The following is a 17,909-nucleotide window of genomic DNA, read 5'->3' on the forward strand; positions in this document are numbered from 1 at the left end:
CCCATGCAACACTGATAGAAATCATCCATGTGGATCTAAGGACAGAACCTGTCCCCAGATGACCAGCATTTTCTCTCAAAGCTAGCACTCTTCTTTAGTGCATTAGATCCTACATCCCAACAGAAAAAGTGATCCAAAGAAAAAGACTAGGACAGAACTAATTTCTTGCTCTCATGGGGATGCAGGATGAGTGTCTTATGTTGTTTCCTAACTACTTTCTTCTGGCTGATGCTCAGGGCGCTGCTGATGTGCTCTGGAGGAAGTTGTGTCCAGCCCTTCTTAACCAACTGAAGGAAGTAAAAAAGGAGAAGAGAGACAGAGAGAGGAAGATCCTACAGGAGTACCTTAAAGAAAAAAAGATGTGCTTTGGCATTGCAGAGTTTTAAGTTAACTGTTTGAAAGCCACCCACAAAAAAACAGATGCTTTGCAGCTCCAAAAAAGTTAGCAGGGTTAGTTAAAGGGCACTGGAACTACGGAGGCTCTTACTGGGGAGCCAATTTGACATCCCAAAATGAGAGAACAGCCTTCAGCATCTTGGGACACTGGGAACAGCGCACTGTCCTTTAGCCTCCAGCACTAATTTTTACATGCAATCCCTCTTCCTTCACTGGGAGAGAGACATTAGTTCTCCACGTCACCCCTGTGGAACGGAGAGTGAAACAGAACCTGTGAAAGAGAGGAACGACTTCTTATTTTCCTCCTTCACCAGTAGTGCCAATGACAGTACACAAGAGGTTTTCTTTTCTAAGAGCTCATCTTTGTTTCAGCTATGGAGAGCAGTGATGAAATCAAGCAGAACAAAGAGGTCATTGTTCCCAGGAGCATTTTTCTTTACCTGGAGAGACAATTCTTGCATTTGGTGCTACCTAAGATGTCATACAGTATTAAAACTAACTATGACTGTTGCACATCACTGGGTTGTCTCTTTTTCTTTTTTTGGTTGAACCACCAAGTAATGAAAAATTGACTACTACAGAATAAGAACTGGAGCAGTTTGTGTAATGACAAAGAAAATTTTGCTCAAGCCAGCATTTTGGTTTCACAGTTTTGCTAATAAAAGCCAATAGCTAGATACACAAAAGAGAGCTTTCCTGCTCCTTCCTATCTTGCAGCCCAATGACATGGATATCCACTTGAGACGTGGGAGCTTCACGGTCAGGTTCCCTTTCTGTTGTAATCAGACCAGAGACTGGGCCCTGGGCGTCCCTCCGAGCACCAACTTGTCCCAAAATCATCATACACAACAGCCATCCTACAGCCCATGAAATATGTCAAATGACCTCAACACAAAAGACACTGATACTCAATAGACGGATATCTTATGTTCCTGGAAAAGATCACTCTCTCGCTCTGACTTACAAAAAGGGCTTGAACCAGGGTTTGCTAACTACCCATTGCCTCCAACAGTCCATTACAGGATAGAAGAGTACCCTCTCCAGAGATAAAGACTGGCACCTAAACCACCCACCTAAATCTAAGCCAAGCGTCCGAACAATGCTTAAAAATGTACAACAGATTTCAGAGTTCCAAAATTTATCATTATTACATTTTCTCTTTTGATGGGAATAGCTGAAAACTAGCACATGTCTTGTCATACTCAAACCACAGGAAGAAGACACGAAGCCATTTCTCAAGGGATACAAAACCAGAGGCAAATCTCAAGGCTTTCCTGAATATAAAATTTCAATATACTACCACCGAGAAAGTCTCAAAAGAACCCTGCCCACCAGCATTTTGTGCTGTAGTGCTCTCTTAGCCATAACTACCTGATTTTCTCTTTCAAGTTTTTTTTTTAATATCATTCATCATTATACAATACCATCCATTTTCAGGTGACCAAATTTCTGGCTGACTCCCTAAGTTAGCAAGCAGCCCTTGGAGACCTGAAACCTGTGAAATAAATCACTAGATACAGGAGCTTTGGTCTAATTTAGATCGCATGAAAGTATATTCTGTCCTTAAGAGCAAATCAGTGGAGATATACTGGCCCCATGAAACAAAAGAATAAGCAGAAAACTACATTAATTTTAAGTGCCATCTCATACAGGTGAGAAAATCAAGAAAAGCTTGACAAATACAGAAAGCCTTAAAGCTTTTATGGACAGGAATGCTTTCCTTTTAAAGGCAACAGTTACTTCCATTTGTTTAGAAACTTTGGGAGATGAGCACAGTATAGCCAACTCCTGAAAGGGTTGTCGTAAGGAAAGGAAGAAATGTGGGGCATTATAAATTAAAAGCTATTTCTATTAAATATCCTAGGGTGACCTGAGCCAGCCACTGGACAACTTTGACTCTTTATGTAAGGGCAAGCAAACAGTGTCTAACTGAACAAAGAATTGCCATGTTAAAACAGGGCAGGGGTTTGTAAGCAGAAAAACTTTTCTTCCTATACAGTAGTTTTTTCTACATTCACTTTGCTTGCTGGGGATCCTGTTCATTGACCTGCCTCCAGGAAGATAATAAAGAACAAACTATGTCTATCTAAAAAAGACGCATCTAATATATGGTATGTATGTAAATACATACGGAGAGAAACAGCACCTGTCCTTGATTTATAGATCTCTAAATGCATACACATACATAAATACATATATATATATATAGGTATGTATATACATACACATAGATATGTATTTATAACATGTATGCACATATCCATGAACACATGTCAGTGGATGTATATATATAGGAGTAAAAATAAGTCACGCGTGTTCTTTCTCACTTTAAAATATCACTCATTCTGAAAATATTTTCATACGGAACAAAGCAACTCCAGTGAGCTATTCTGGACTTATGCGTTTTATCAGAGAAACTAGAATCAGGATCTTAATATACCCTTTCCAACTACAGAAAAAATGAACAGAAATTAAAAGCTGAAAATACCTTTCCTAAGAAGCAGAGAGTTAATGCTAGAACGTGTATACATTAACCCTTCACCTAAATGCAGGAAGGAAGCATACCATGCAAACTCTGAGGCTAAAGTCTTGGTCCCACGAATGTCATCAGGAATTGGCCAATTTATAGTTTTTATATTTGCCATTGAGTGTTTTATCTCAGTGTTTCCCTAGCATTGTCTCCTCCTAGGTAAAATGAAGACTGCAGCTGATATTGTTGAGGCTGCTGCCTGCAAACTGGTGGATGCCTGAAAAGCAGGAGGAAATCAATATCCATCCCAGTGGAGTTTATAGCATCCCTGGGAAGATCCAGCTGAAGGCACACTGAAGCCCTGTCTCACACTGACAACGCCGCTGCACCTTTATATGACCAGCTTTTCTGACATGACTGTGAGCTCTCAGTAGGGACGTCTGCTGCGCTGACTTCTGCTGAATGGTTGTCAGACACCCTCCCTCACTCCCAAACCTTCCCACTTCCGTCAGCCATGCCTCCCCTATTGCAAGAAGCCCAAGGTATGCAGTGGGCACTTCAAGGGGCTTTGTTGTTTCAGGAACGAGAAAACTACACTTTATAAGGCTATGCTCCCCCATTTTGTACTTACTGGCCAGATTTGGCAGATTCTGACATTAATTTCCTGCTGTTCGCCCCAACAGGCGGAAGAGGTGATATGGTCACGTGCACACTCAAAAGCTTTGTACAACTGCAGAAGAGGATTTTTTTTCTTACTATTCTCCAATTTTCTCTCCCAAAAAAAGCAGTACATGGAATACCTACAGTAGCCTGGCTAGCAGAAGCAGCCTGCTAAACCATCATGAAGCACACTTTCTGGTCTAGCTATCTTAGTGAGAGATTAGCTGTACCAGCTGTGTGGCTTCTAGCTCTCTAGCTACCCTGATATTAGTATTCCTACACAGAAGCCCTAGCCCTGGTCATTTCATTAGTCTTTTCTGGGAATTCAGCAAGTATTTTGAATGTTTTTGTAGGAGCAACACAATTTGCATGGAAGCAGTTTGCTTTTTAGAAACTCTTCCAAGAAAACAACAAAACCATTAAGAAATAGAGAATTAGATTACATTTTAACAAGGATATCTGATGGCCTAATATTAATCCATCATTTTGGTATGGTCATTACAATGCTTAAAAATCATACTCTATGCTGAATATAGCTAAGTTAACTGAAATAGCTTGAATCTACATTAAAGCAAAGCATTAGAGTCTGAAGCTTTCTATTAACAATGGAGCACTTACCTGTAATCATAGTTAGAGCTGATAAACTTGCTAAGGCTGGGATATCAAGGTTAAGGCTCTTTAAGTTTAAGGAAAAGTCTTTAATAGAGTCGAGCCACTCCCCAAATCCTCGAAGGCACTGAAGTCTATGAAGCACGAGTCCATTGCAGAATACAAACTTATCCTCAGCAGTATCAGACCTCAAATAAAAATAATTGAAAAAATTATAAATGCATCTTCTACTTTACAGCAAAATGCATAACCAGTATTGAAGTGTCTGTCATTTAAAATCCAAGGCATATTATCCCAAGACATATGTGGGCACTCACGTTTGACAATATGCTTCTCCCTTGGGGCCAAAATACAACAAACAAGCTTCTATGATTGCTTACTTCGTAGAGTTATAAGCCTGAGGTTAGCTGTAGCATGTGGTGTAGACTGTCTAATTAGTTAAGATTTTGGTTCTGCCCAAAGGCATAAACAGAGAAGACATTTTACATTAAATACTGTATGTTCATACCAAAAGAATACTGAGTGAGTGCTTTTTGAAATACAAAACTATTAAAAACTGGAGAAAGAAGAGATTCTGCAACTCTCAGCATTTACTTAGTCTCATTTGCATTTTTCACATTGTAAAAATTGATAAGGAAAAAACAATGGAAAATGCACGCAATAATGCACCAGAATACACATAAAATCATAAAACCTTTTATGTGAAAATCTGTGTGTAAGAGAGATATTAAAGCCAGCTCTCCTCTCCTTCTCCTCCCCATTGCCAATATCCCTGTTAAAAACCGCATGCAAAGATAATTTTCAACCTAAAGAAACTTGGACATAATTTGTATCACCAGTTTGGAATTTCCCCAATCCCCGAAAGTGGTTTTGGTAAAATATCTTAACTAGTGCTAAACTGATAAATAGCATCTCACTCTATTCAATGACGCGGTATTAAGAAGAAAAGCGATCTGAACAAGATTTTAAATCTTCATTCCTTTCAAAAGCAGACACCAAAGATGTGTATACACAAAAGAAGGGGGAAAGGAAAAAGCTTTCATACTGAAGGTGTTTTTCTATAGTCTATGCTGATGAGTATGAAGCAAACTTGCTCAAATTGTACCTGAGGATCAATTTTTATTACTGTGGAAGAGGATGGGGTATATAAAATAAGAAGCTGCACATTAGTGAGACCTGTGCTCTCTTTTTAAATCACTTCATTATTTCTTCTGCAGTGTAAAATAAAATAAAACACCATATCCTGTGGATTCAGACATTGCTGATGTTTTGTGGGGTTTCTGGTACAATTGGCAATGTTCAAAGGTATCACTGTATTTATTCCTTAAAAATAGTTAGGTTAATGGGTTTTTTTGTATCAGCTTAAGAGGAAATGAAATAAATAGTTACCTGATGGAGAGTCTTAGAACAAACAGCTCCAAAAAAGCTGATTCTATGAGTAATGTCTGATCTTCTTTTGGGAGGTCAGTAAATCCTGGGATTTTTTCTGCCCAGCCTCTGGATATGTCAATGGAGGCAGTCAGGAGATTATAGAACTGTTGTACATGTTCTGCGTCTGTGCCTGCAGCAGCCTGATCAGTGGAACAGTACTGAAATGAAAGCCACAGAAAGCAACATTATATACATTTCAGGGCATTCTGTGAAACATACGGCGTTACCTGCCCGACAACATTTCCTCCTGGTATTATTATCAAAGGCATAATGAGTAGGTCTACATCTATCTACCTATTTCACTACCTACAGGCATTTTGCTATCCAGCTGTATATTGCAAAAATATTTCCACACATACATAAATTGTTTAACATTTACAAATAAAATATAACACTTTTCACATTTTGCAAATACTCATATGCTATTAGTAAACAGAGACAGAAACCTGGTGGGTAGGATAATTTCCATCATGCTAGAAGAGAAATACTGTTTCGCTTAGTTCATTTAAACACTTTTCTCATTGATGAATTTCTCTAAAATGCAGATTTCTTCCCTAACCTCTCAAACTGCATTTTATCTGACAGTGATAGAGACCAGTAAGATAAATCATCTTTTATCTGACACATGCAGCATTGCTTCATTTGAATACAGAATTGGTTCAAAGTAAAACAGCTGCCCCATATCACCTCCTATCCTTCACAGAGAAGCTTTTAAGGTTCAGGAGAACCTATTATCCTGCTGATGTGGCCATAACTCTTCCAGACAACCATTCGACAAGCGCAGCTCGCTCAGCTTCCCCGTGACCCTCTGATAGCTCCCTTCCTGCTATCTCCTGCATCCTCGCCAGTGGATCCCTGTCACTCCTGTGTCACTGCTCTCTCTCCTGGCAGAAAACACATGAGGACCTTTCGTGGCTTAGTCCGATTCTGCACTTGGAAAGCCCTGCTGGTTTTCTGAGCAGGAACTGAATTATTTGGGATTTACTGTAATAACATCCTCACCATCAGACATCTGGGGGGTTATTCCTGGGAGAGACTTCATACCCACTCTCTCTCTAGGACTCAGCCAATGAAAGGTTGGGGCGGTCTCCACAGCTGAAAAAAGTGTGCACACCCTTTGGAAACAACTTCCCACATGCTGTTGGGGCTTGGACATCAGCCTAATGGTTTCCCTTGCAACTTCCCAAGCCAGAGTAGGAGAAGAAAGACCCACATCTCTTTCCCAATTGGTAAGAGTGGGCTGGCAGCCTGGAAGGACCTTATTACAGGTCTGACACTTGGGCTGCAGGTATCACCCAAGTTGCTAACTGCAACCCAAAAGTCACTTCTGTGCAGGAAGGACAGAGGTGGGCAGCAAGCAGAACTTCTTGGGTAAGTGTCCTGTTCTCTGCCTGTCCCAGTTGGAGCTGGTTGCTCTTGGTAGGTAAGGGATGAAGAACACGGTGTCAAAGTCACTGACTGACTGGACAACCACATAAACCTTAGAGAGACCTCTGACCCTGTCTGGGGTAGTGGTGCTAGCCCTAAATGACTCTGTTTTGCTTACCCAATACTAACTGCACAAGTTTCTCATGGTAGTTAGTGAAACACATGCAATCCCTCTTATAAAGTACATGTGGAGACAAATTCTGCCACAGCTGTTCTGAAGAATTTTGTGACACTGAAGCAGGTAGAGGCCAAAAATACAAAAAGTGTAGGGAGCAGCATTACAAAAACCTGTATGCCACATTATTTATGGGTTCAGTCCCCATGTGAATAGAGCAGTTGAGGATGCTGAAGCAGCATGAACTAACTGCTCCTGGCTCTGGACTGCAGCAAGATGCGCTGCGGTGATTAGTGAGTAGAAAAAGATCATGTGCTTTTTCAGAGACCTTGCATGTTCTGGACCCTCTTAAAATGAAGCTGTGGAGCAAGACAAGAATCACGCGTCTTGGCTCCGGTATATGTGCCTTGCTGCAAAGGGGCTGACCTATGGCTCCTTCTTTCTACATGGAGAAACCAAACAGGCTGATGGAAACTCCTGCCACACCAAAGGCATATTCTTGATCCCTGTAGCAGTGGAGACGAAGGAAAAGGAAAAGAAAAAAGACACTACCCTAAGCTCATTCTAAATATAACTCATCACAAGTTAGCGTAATTATGGCAGGTATTAATTTGTTTCCAATATTTATAAAACTTTCCTTTGGCAAAAGTAAGGCAAAGTTTTAACATTTTCTAAAGACGCTGAATGCTGCATTATGTCACAGAACTGTGAATGCTACAGTATGGTTTACCCCATGTGGGGCACTTAATTAAATTAAATGCATCTAAAAAATATATAACCTGTATTTGTTGTTATAGTTCATCCCATGAGAGCAATTTTAGAAGAAAGGTAAAAAACTATATGGAATTGTATAATTTTTAGCTACTGTAATACATCACTGCTCACTATGAAGAGTTAGCACTCAGAAAGAATAGCTAAAATAAAATATTATTTACTTGTAACAGACTTAGGAGTATACAAGTAACCATAAACAATATGAATGGTTCTGTTTTATGCACCAAAATCTGTGGGCATTTTCCATGGTTATTTCATTGAGAGGAGGTGATATTCGACCTTACATCTGACCAAGACAGCTGGTAAGCCTGCCCTTGGTCAGGAGGTATGGAAGGGCTCCGATCTGCATTTCTTAACTTGCCCTGTGCAAACTCAAGACATGACGAGAAAAAGCCAGAAGACAAAGCTCTGCCTTATTGCTTGCTCAGAGCTCCTTTGGGAATTAAAGCAAACTCGACTGTTACTCAAGGAAGGGGTTGCACGTGTAGCAAGCCACACTAACTTGTAGGGTATATCTAAAGAGCTTTGGAAAGCCTGATGTTGGGGATCCTGATAGCACAACCGAGCTCTGCCCTTAGCCTGCCTTCATCAGACCTTCATCAACTACTACAGATAAAAGAAAGCCCAGCAATAACTTCACTGCACAGAGGAGAACCTATGCTTGTTCTTCCAAAAGCCCTGGTATTTGCTTATTTTTGTGAGTGGGGAAGAGAGGAGGTTTATTACCTAAATGCTACATTGTGCCACCAAAAAGGCAACATTTCAGTTTAAGTTGGTGGCTATTCTGCATGACTAAGGATGGCAAGATATAGGGTCTGTTTCTCATCCTGCTTAACTTAGGAGCGTAAACTCGTGGAATTGTACCAGTAAAACAGGTGTGAGACCGGACTGCGGCCCTTGGCCTTTAAAGAGTTCATAAACCAAATTCTCTTCCTAGCAATTGCTTTTTGAAACCAAGTACCTAAATATACCATTGCTGTGGACTGGTAAGTTAAAACCAGTGCTGAAATGAAAAGCAGACATGTTCTGAACAGAACCAGTTCCAAGCTGTTTTGGTTTAAAATTCACAGCTTATGTAATTTATTTTTAGTTTTGTTTTTTTGGGGGGGGGTTTGTGTGTGTCTAAGCTTTTTTGGTGGGAAGGGGTACACGTACCACTCTGAAACTCTTATCAGTATTTCTAAGATGGCCAAGACCTTACGGCTTGCAAACATGAAGACCATGCTAAACATTAAGGTCGTGTCTGCAGAAGTATTAGGATTGCCTCCAAAGCCAGGTTTCCAGATATACCCATTTGTGGCACTCAGCAGGGACGCAGCCTAACCGAACGTGCCATAAATTACATCTTTACTCTTTAAAGGGATTTTTATTTAGCGTTGCAGTGTGTCTACAGCATACTTCATTTAGTTAATCTCAGTTTTAACACAGCATTTGTTTCTAATCTCCCTTAACCTTTAAGAAGTATAAAGTTTATGAAAAAATTAAGAATCTATTAATTTCTTTCAACGTATTTTTCTTTTCAGTACTACTGAGCATAACAGACTATTACATATTTTATTGTGAATAAAAACTTAGATATCAATATGTTCTAACAGACAATCATACCTAATCTTTTAGCTATCAAGACTAAATTAATTTACTGTCAATCATATGCTTCCTGTAATGTCCAATAGCATTGTTCAACAATTAGAGCTATGGGTTGTTCTAATTAAAAGAGAAAAAAAATACTGCAGGACAAAGAAAAAAGTCACATAAAAATACACAGTTTTCATTCAGTTTTTTTGCAAGTGCAGGAGAACTATATATCTATAAATAAATAAACATATAAGGTTAGATACTGCTTTCATGGCCTGGGCTATTATACGCCTGTAATTCTGTGGAACCCAGCAGATTTCTGTCAAAGAGCACAGCTCGTCACACACCTCGGTATTTACAGAATGACCCCCTGAGACTTGCTGGGTAAGTTAAAATAAGTGTACATATGGCTAATGCATTCTCCCACTAAAAGGCTGTCAGATACTGAACAGCTAGATTCTTAATAATAATTTGGAAAATTATATGATTGTACACTTACAGATTAGCTTGAAGAAAAGATGTTACAGCACGCTTAAAATTGCTAAATTATATATGTATAGTCTAAAACAGAATAATGTAATTTTAAAATAACTACAATCAAATATGTTTTAGTATTAAATACTACTTAGCAACAAGTGATAAATGGCCAATGCAGATGTTGTCTAAGTACAGCTGTATTTTTAACAGTCTCATATTTAATCATTTTTCATTAAGGAGAAGGAATTTGATCTTGCTATTCCTTAGCTGTATTTTGCTTTTTCTAAATCAACCTGCCTAAAACTGTATTTAACAAGCCATTTCAATGCTGTATTTTAATAACTATAGAACAGTTACTTAAGCTTTCAAAATATTCCATGAATATTTAAATGGTGAATAGGATACATTAAAGAACAAGGTTACAAAAACATATAATCTCTGATAAAGCTTTGCTGTGATAATTTTTTTAGAATTTTGATTTTAAAAGGTTTGTTTTACAAATGTGAATTTTTTGAAGAAATATTCATGCCAGGGTATCCAAAGCCAGGCCCTGGTCTCACTTAAATAATGGCCAAATTCCTACTGATTTCAACAGAAATGGCCCTATCCATCCAGTGTTACTTTGCACAACCCTCATATCTGAATGTTAGGGATGTTATATTAGATTTTAGCCTTCAGAACCTGGAACTTAAGATACTGGATATATGAGCGCTGCTCTTGAGTTTGGTAGATTAATCGATCATATTGTAATTGCTAGTGTTTTGGCACAGCCTTTTGCAAGAAGAATGCTCTATTTGTCCACACATTTTTTCTTTCACTCACCCATACTGCAGATAACTTTGCAATTGAGACCCTCATGACAAATAGTCATTAATACTATTTTCTACAGCACCTCCTTTCCCCTCATCGCCCACCTACCACAAAAAAGCATGGCCGGCTGGGCAAATTTCTCCCCCTCTCCAAATTTCACATTTAATTTCATTTTAGCAAGCGGGCCACTCAGTGGAAAAGCAGTTCGCGTATGATTTCTATGTGGAAAGCAAAGAGGAAAAGAAAAGTGAGACATACTCTTGAATAGTCAAGCTCCCTGGGCGTGGAGTCGGTTAAAGCTCGTACGAGGGCGTTCATCATGCTGATGGGAGGCGAAGGCGGGGAGGGCTGAGAGGGTTCTTGCTGTAAGGGGCTCTTTGGTTTGGAAGGCAGCCGACCTCTTCTCCCTTTCAGGCTGTCGGTACGGACAACTAGGGAGGGGGGAAACGAAAGGGAATCAGTTATGAAGATACCAGCGAAGGACGGATCAGAAGGAGCTTTCCTTATGGTGGCCAGCCAGCAATAATAAGAGCATTCTCCAGTTTCAGCACGTGCCCTTCATTTGCAAAGGAACATGACCGATACCAACACTGCCCCAGACCCATGGTCGTAAACAGCAACGTAGCTGCTGACTTAAAGCCCAGCTGTGTTCCCAGTGTTCGTGCTTTGTTTGCAGCACATCTATGCGCCCATCCCCATGTGCGCACACACACATGCACACAGACACTCTACTGCTGAAACAAAACCGAATGTGAAACGCAAATTCTAATATTCCTACTAGCAATGCCCCTTTTAAATGGCAGCCTTGTTCATTCAAAGTAATTTTAGCTTTCTTGAACCATCAAAAAAAACCATGGTCACGCTATATCAGTTATATTGTCCATGTTAGTATTTGCAATGGGACTGCTCACACAGTATTACTCACATACTTAAATATTTGCAGAATCGGGACTAATGAGTTGATCCTGTTTCTATTTAAATTAATTGCAAATTTACAAACAGCTTATGGGAATGAGACACGATCCTATGTCAAAATGCACACAATCCAGTGCAGACACCGGTGAGATAACAGGAGGAAGCCAACAGCATTACTGAGCAACGTTCAACGTTAATAAAGGAGACATTTTGGCCAGAGTAAAATTATCCTCTGGTGACCTTTCTGTTCTTGAACTCTGGGGTCTAAAGTCTAAATACGATAATATGGGTGAAAAGACGAAAATCAATACATTATTACACAAATGCACATATTTTGGGGTAGTTATGAATCCCATCACTGCAAAATTCACTGTAAAGGCATCCACGTCTACACACACACACAGAAATTCATTAAGCATAGTATTTCAGTGTCCGGGATAATAATAGCAATAGTCCTTACCTTCTTTAACCATGCCGACGCTGAGACACTTCTGAAACCGACAGTATTGGCATCTGTTACGACGTCTCTTGTCCACTGGACAGTTTTTATTTGCCAGACAAACATATTTTGCATTTTTCTGAACTGTTCTCTGTGAAAATGCAACAGAAAAATCGTAAACTGATCGTTTCTTGAACAACTTAGAACCTGACAAAATGTGTTTTAATTACAACATGAAAAGCGACAGTGCAATTCATATAATTAGATAAAATTAATTTCCTAACACACTAGCCTGCAGGAAAAACAATTTTATTAGTGTTAGCTGCTGACAATGAAAATCATCTAGGATTGTTCTGAAGCAAGTCTCTGGAGACAGGCAACTTTGAATGATAAAATCATATCTGAAATTACCAGGTCATCGCATCTACCTTTGGGGATTAGATTATCTCCGCTTTTAATATCCCTTTGGGAACAATTTTCTACTTGGCTCATTCCCTTGATTATTGCTGACCTTATTAAAATAAAATCAAAATGATCTGCAATGTACTTCTCTTGCTATTACTATTGTTAGTCAAATACCACAATAACTGGTTTGGTTAGCCATTAAAATCATCAGGGAGAAAAATAAAAATACCAGAAGCCTCTACAAAATATGTTTAGGTAAATATCCTGGGAAAGCTAACCTGACCTGGGGAAAAAAATAGAAAAAAATATTATCCTAAAACTATACAATAAATTTAAAATTTGTAAAAAACTGGTAAGCCTTGGCAGAATGTGACAAATATTGATGCAAAAATGCATTATGTGTTTCTATACATAAAATCAAAGATACATCAATAAATAACTCAGCACCAAACAAAAAAAAAAGACATTAATAGGAAAGACATCAGGACAGGAACAAATTTATCAGCTCAACATTCAATATTAAATCTTTCACTGCAATTAAATTAATGGAAAAATGTTATTTCATAATTTGTGTCCCTTTTCAAACAACAGCCTCAATGTACTAAATGTAAGAGACACTGCTAATATTGTTCATGCGCTTTGGAGCTGAAAACTGTTTAATTTTGCAGAATAAGCTCTAGATACTGCTCCCAATCAAGGATATGCTATTGATTTCCACAGGGGCAGGATTGGGCTCATAAGAACTGCTATTTCCAGGTTATCTGTGTTTCCTTTTCTAATTATATTTAAATAACAAATTAGTTTCACTAATTTAGTAGTGGATTTTAACATGTTGTGAAAGGATTATTATTAAGTAACATTGCAGCTCAGTGTAAAATAAAAAGTTGTATACCCTCCCCCTCAACTATTTTTGGACTGGTTTTGTTCCCATCATATTTTTTACCGGAGAGGGGCATGACTGGTGTCTTTGCAGGAAGGAACATACCAAATCAACCCCAAATGGATCAAATCTTAAACCTGCTGCCCAGAACCATCCCACCAAAAGTCTGTTCCAAGTTCTTCACTTAAACAACCTAATCCTGAATATAATACTGGAACCTGAACTCAGCCTGAGAGGAAATAATAAAGCACCCAAATCTATGAGCAAAAGGAGACTGCTCAATTCTTAAAAAAATCTAAGCACAAAGTTTCCACTGAGAAAGTGCCGCGTGTGAGTTATTCATGTCGCTACTCAGCTGCAAAGCCTTCTCCGTTACAGAGCAGGCAGGGGCACCCCATGCAGTGCTTAGTCACTGCTCTGCCTGCCACCGGTGAGGACTCACCGGGCTCCTCAGCTGAAGAGTAACCAAATAAAACCAGAAGTGCTTGGGTTTGTCCCATGCATGAAACCTGTTTCCTCTCAGCACTGACTCTGCAGCCCTCCTCACCTCAATCACCTCAGGACAACAAATGGCACTGCCACCACCAACAAAAATATCAAGTGGACTTTTACGATTTCCAGGATTCATTTGTCACTTAAAAGCAAGGTTTAATTAGAACGAATGACTGAGTAAAACCAAGGTTGGATGTATTCCAAGTGTGTTTTGCTATGGAATAAATACAGTTTATAGCTCAGCCAGGGGTGACTCGTGCTCCATTGAGGAATGCTGGCAGACCAGGGACATGGCTGGTCCAGATCACTGTCAAGATTGGCTGATCCTTCTATCCTACAGAGGGTTTGCTTTGGCCTCCTTCAAAAACTTTGGGTGGGTGTCCATCACACCCTGCTGGGGGCTCTGAGCTCTTACGCAACACTCCCAAGGCTCCCGGACAAGATCGAGGAGTGTGCTGGGGCAGGTAGGGAGGGAGAGGGGGCTGGTGGAATCAGGGAGGGGGGCAAATCACGGAGCTCTCACCTTGAAGAAGCCCTTGCAGCCCTCGCACGTCCGTACGCCGTAGTGCTGGCAGGCAGCATTGTCCCCGCAGACAGCGCAGGTGCCTTCCCCGGATGAGGAGCTCCTGCTGGGTGGGGATGGGAGGCCACTGCTCCCACCGCCACTGCTGCTGCTCTCACCCATCAGGCTGGAGGTGGCTGCGTTGAGGCCGAGCGGTGAGAAGGCTAAGGTGGCTGGTCTTTTGCCCAGGTGAAGCCCGTAAGAATGGCTCTCCATGGATGTCTGGCTGGCGGCAGGTCGGTCGGAGGCCAGGGGCAGGCTGAGGGAGGCAGGGTCGTAGCACATGTGGGGGGCCGTGGCCGGTGTATGGGGAGGGGAGTGCTTGAAGTGGAAGAGGGGGAAGCGTGGAGGCACGGTCTTCATGGGGGCAGCATCCATCAGGTGGCCGGGCGGCAGGCAGGTCTGTGTGGGCTGCATCGGGGGCTCATCCCACAGGCTCTGGTGTGACGGGAAGCCAGGCGTGGTGGGTGTGGAGGGTGGAGATTGCTTGAAGTACATGGAAGTGCTGGGTATCCCCTCGTCTGTGGAGGGTGGCAGTGAGGGCTGGTATGGGGAGAGCCGGGTGTCTTCCATCTTTATGAGGGGCCTCTGGCCAGAGGAGGCAGATTGCATTTGGTAGAGGCAGGAAGGCTTGAGCTCATAGCTGCCAGAGTAACCCTCCATAAAGGTGCTGAAGCTGGGAAGGGAGGTGGTGGCAGTAGCGGTGATTTCAGTGCTGCTCAGGTCCATGGTCAGCTTGGCATAGTCAGGGTTCATGATCTCCGGGCTGTACTCCGAGCCATAGGCGTAGGTCTGAGCTGCATAATTTGAACCGGGCGGTGAAGGACTATACTGCGCTTGCACACAGGGCATATCTGCAAGGGCAAAGGGGAATGTCAACAACAAGCCCAGTGGGCCGAGGCCCCGGCCCAGGCCCTCATGAACTCCTTTCCTAAAAGCTTTCCCACATTTCACGGAGCTCAGTTAAGACACTCGACTCCCACTCTCGCCTGGACAGGGAACACATAAATTAGCCTTGAGACTTTGCCTTTCAACAAGAAATATGCTTTGGGGATCCACTAAGCACTAGGAATTAGGGAGCCTGCTCTCATCTAGTCATGGGGGCAACTCAAATTTATACTGGCATCAGTGAGAGAAGAATCCATCTCAAGCTGCCCTACATCTGCTGCTTAATATACATAGGTGTCAATGAGAATTAGATAAGCAGAATGAAAACAGTTTATGGCTCTAAATCTATCTCTGTATGCGTGCAATCATGCCATAAAATTTTCATGAAGAGTAAATGAGATTATCAAATGCACAATATTAAAAATTATACTTATTTTAAAAGAAACAGCATCTGCAGTGCATGTCAGAGGAACAACTCAAATCAAAGTGTTTGCTACTTAGGACTTGCAAACCTCAATTTTGCTTACTCAACTCAGGGCCTTTGAAGTATGTTTCTGGTCAGCTAATGATTTAAGGTTGCGGTCTAACTAGTAGTTTTAAGACTTATCTGTGGTTCAACATTCTCCTAAAAAATGTAGGTGGTACAACATATCCCTAAATTTGCAAACAAGTAAGATAAAAAGTACGTGGTATTTCTGTTTCTGTATTTGTAGGAAAGCAAAGTTGAGGCTGATAATATAATTGTTTTTATCCATTAGTCATAAAAGTTAATGTGGTTCATGATAGCTGAGATGGTTGAAGCAACACAGTACATAGCTATAAAGATTTGATTTTTTTGTTCTTTTACATTTCCTACTAGTCTACTGTTTCCTTTGTTGCTCTCGGGATATAATGGACCCAATTCTGTAATCCATTTGAGGTTTGCCTGACTAAACACTGTGAGATTCTCGCCCAAAATTTGCAACCCAAACTAAAAGTGCATAGTGTATTCCACAGTACAGGAATAAAATCCATCAATTAGTATATATTCTTAGAGAAAATAGAAAAGTAAATATGGAGAAAAATGTATATCAGAATTAAGTGCAGTTCATCTCTTTTTAATTGTGGCAATTTATATTCCAAAAGCACTTGAGAAACAAATAAAACTAAAAAAAAACCCAACAAAACCAAAACCCTGCCTTGAAAATAATGGGGTTTTCCTCAGTAATTTTATGAATTCCTTTCACTTATAATTAAAAATACTCACTTGAGTCTGACATGCAGAAATCCAAATAATTTGTGTTAAATCAACTTTTAATTCTTTCTTGCCTGCTTTGCAGATAAACATATTTAAACTAAGCACCAGTTTTCAATTATTGTACTGTCACAAACCATCCAGATCTTTCTTCTTCTTGAGAAAACATTAAAAACGAAGAAAAATAGTGCTGTTTTCTGAAATTAAGACCTTTCTCCTTGTAAATCCAAATACTTCAAGAAAAAAAGCAGAACAACTCTTTCACAAGTCTCGCCTCCCAAGGTTATTTATGTATTTTTCTACCATCCTCCTTTTTCCTATCAATTTCTGTCCATGCCATTTCACACACACACATTTCACGGCAAGCCGTGTTACTATCACTTGTCAGTTTAAGGACCGTCTGTTAAAATGTAGTGATCAGTGCTTAATCAAATAAAAAGGGAAAGAAATTCCTTCCAAGCCCCTCCACTGAGAACTGGCCAAGGGACACAACTGAATGAGCGGACAGATAATGTCACAAGTGTTGACACACAACCCTAGGAAGGAAAAAGGCATTTTTTTCTAGCTCAGAAAATGAGCAGGAGTTCAGGGAAACAGATCATTATGCCTTTTTTTCTGTGTTTTTAATTTTTTTTAAGCATAACAGGGCTATGTCACTGAATTCTCTGCAAAGTGGAGTAAGAAAACAGAAGTCTAAAATAAGTCTGACCTGAGGACAGAAAAAAATATCCCTAACCTAAAGGTCTGGTCTGCTCTGTGGGACTCCTCCTTCCTCACCCTTTTGCCAGCGCACTCCACTGACTAATTCTAACCCCTACTTTTCCACTTAGGGCACCAGTATTAATTACCTTGCAAAGTAAATAACATGGGATTTTTTCTTCTTTACCCAACATTATTAAAAGAAAATAAGCCCCAGAGCAGGCGCATCGAAGAGCAACCTGTCATCAAAGCCCAAATGAATGGGTAGAAAAAGATCAGGATGAGGGACACTGAGAGCTGCCACCTTATTATGCTGCTGTCTCTGCGAGAGAGCTTGACATGAGGGACGCCCAGTTTAACGCCGAGCAAGCTGGGGCTCCTCGCAGGGACGCTGACATCCCACCCATTTCCCCCCCCTTTTTAAGGCACGTCTTTGGCTGGAGGGGGCTCAAAACCCCCACGTGCGGGCGCTGCCCAGATCCCGTTGGGATTTAAACAACCGACGATGCCAAAATGATTTAGGAAGGGTAGGAGCTCTCACACTCCCCGGAGCTTACCTGGCGGGTATCTTGCGCGCTGAATGGTGGGGCTGGAGGTGCGGGCGGAGGCGGCGGCGGGCAGCGGCGGCGGCGGTGGTGGTGGGGTAGGTG

At 40.9% G+C, this 17,909-nt stretch overlaps 1 protein-coding gene across 1 annotated transcript in view; it reads right to left on the reverse strand.

The window, feature by feature from the left end:
• NR4A3 (nuclear receptor subfamily 4, group A, member 3) overlaps positions 1–15,290 on the reverse strand; it is a 22,603-nt gene extending 7,313 nt beyond the window's left edge. Inside the window, exons 1-5 of the mRNA XM_010179389.1 lie at positions 14,400–15,290; positions 12,121–12,250; positions 11,004–11,176; positions 5,525–5,724; positions 4,145–4,323 (exon numbers count right to left, since the gene is read on the reverse strand). Coding sequence (XP_010177691.1) covers positions 4,145–4,323; positions 5,525–5,724; positions 11,004–11,176; positions 12,121–12,250; positions 14,400–15,290 — 1,573 coding nt within the window. The remainder of the gene's footprint in view (positions 1–4,144; positions 4,324–5,524; positions 5,725–11,003; positions 11,177–12,120; positions 12,251–14,399) is intronic.
• Positions 15,291–17,909: the final 2,619 nt, after the last annotated feature.

The sequence above is a fragment of the Mesitornis unicolor genome, unplaced genomic scaffold, assembly GCF_000695765.1.
Source record: "Mesitornis unicolor isolate BGI_N332 unplaced genomic scaffold, ASM69576v1 scaffold1482, whole genome shotgun sequence".
Lineage (NCBI taxonomy): Eukaryota > Metazoa > Chordata > Aves > Mesitornithiformes > Mesitornithidae > Mesitornis > Mesitornis unicolor.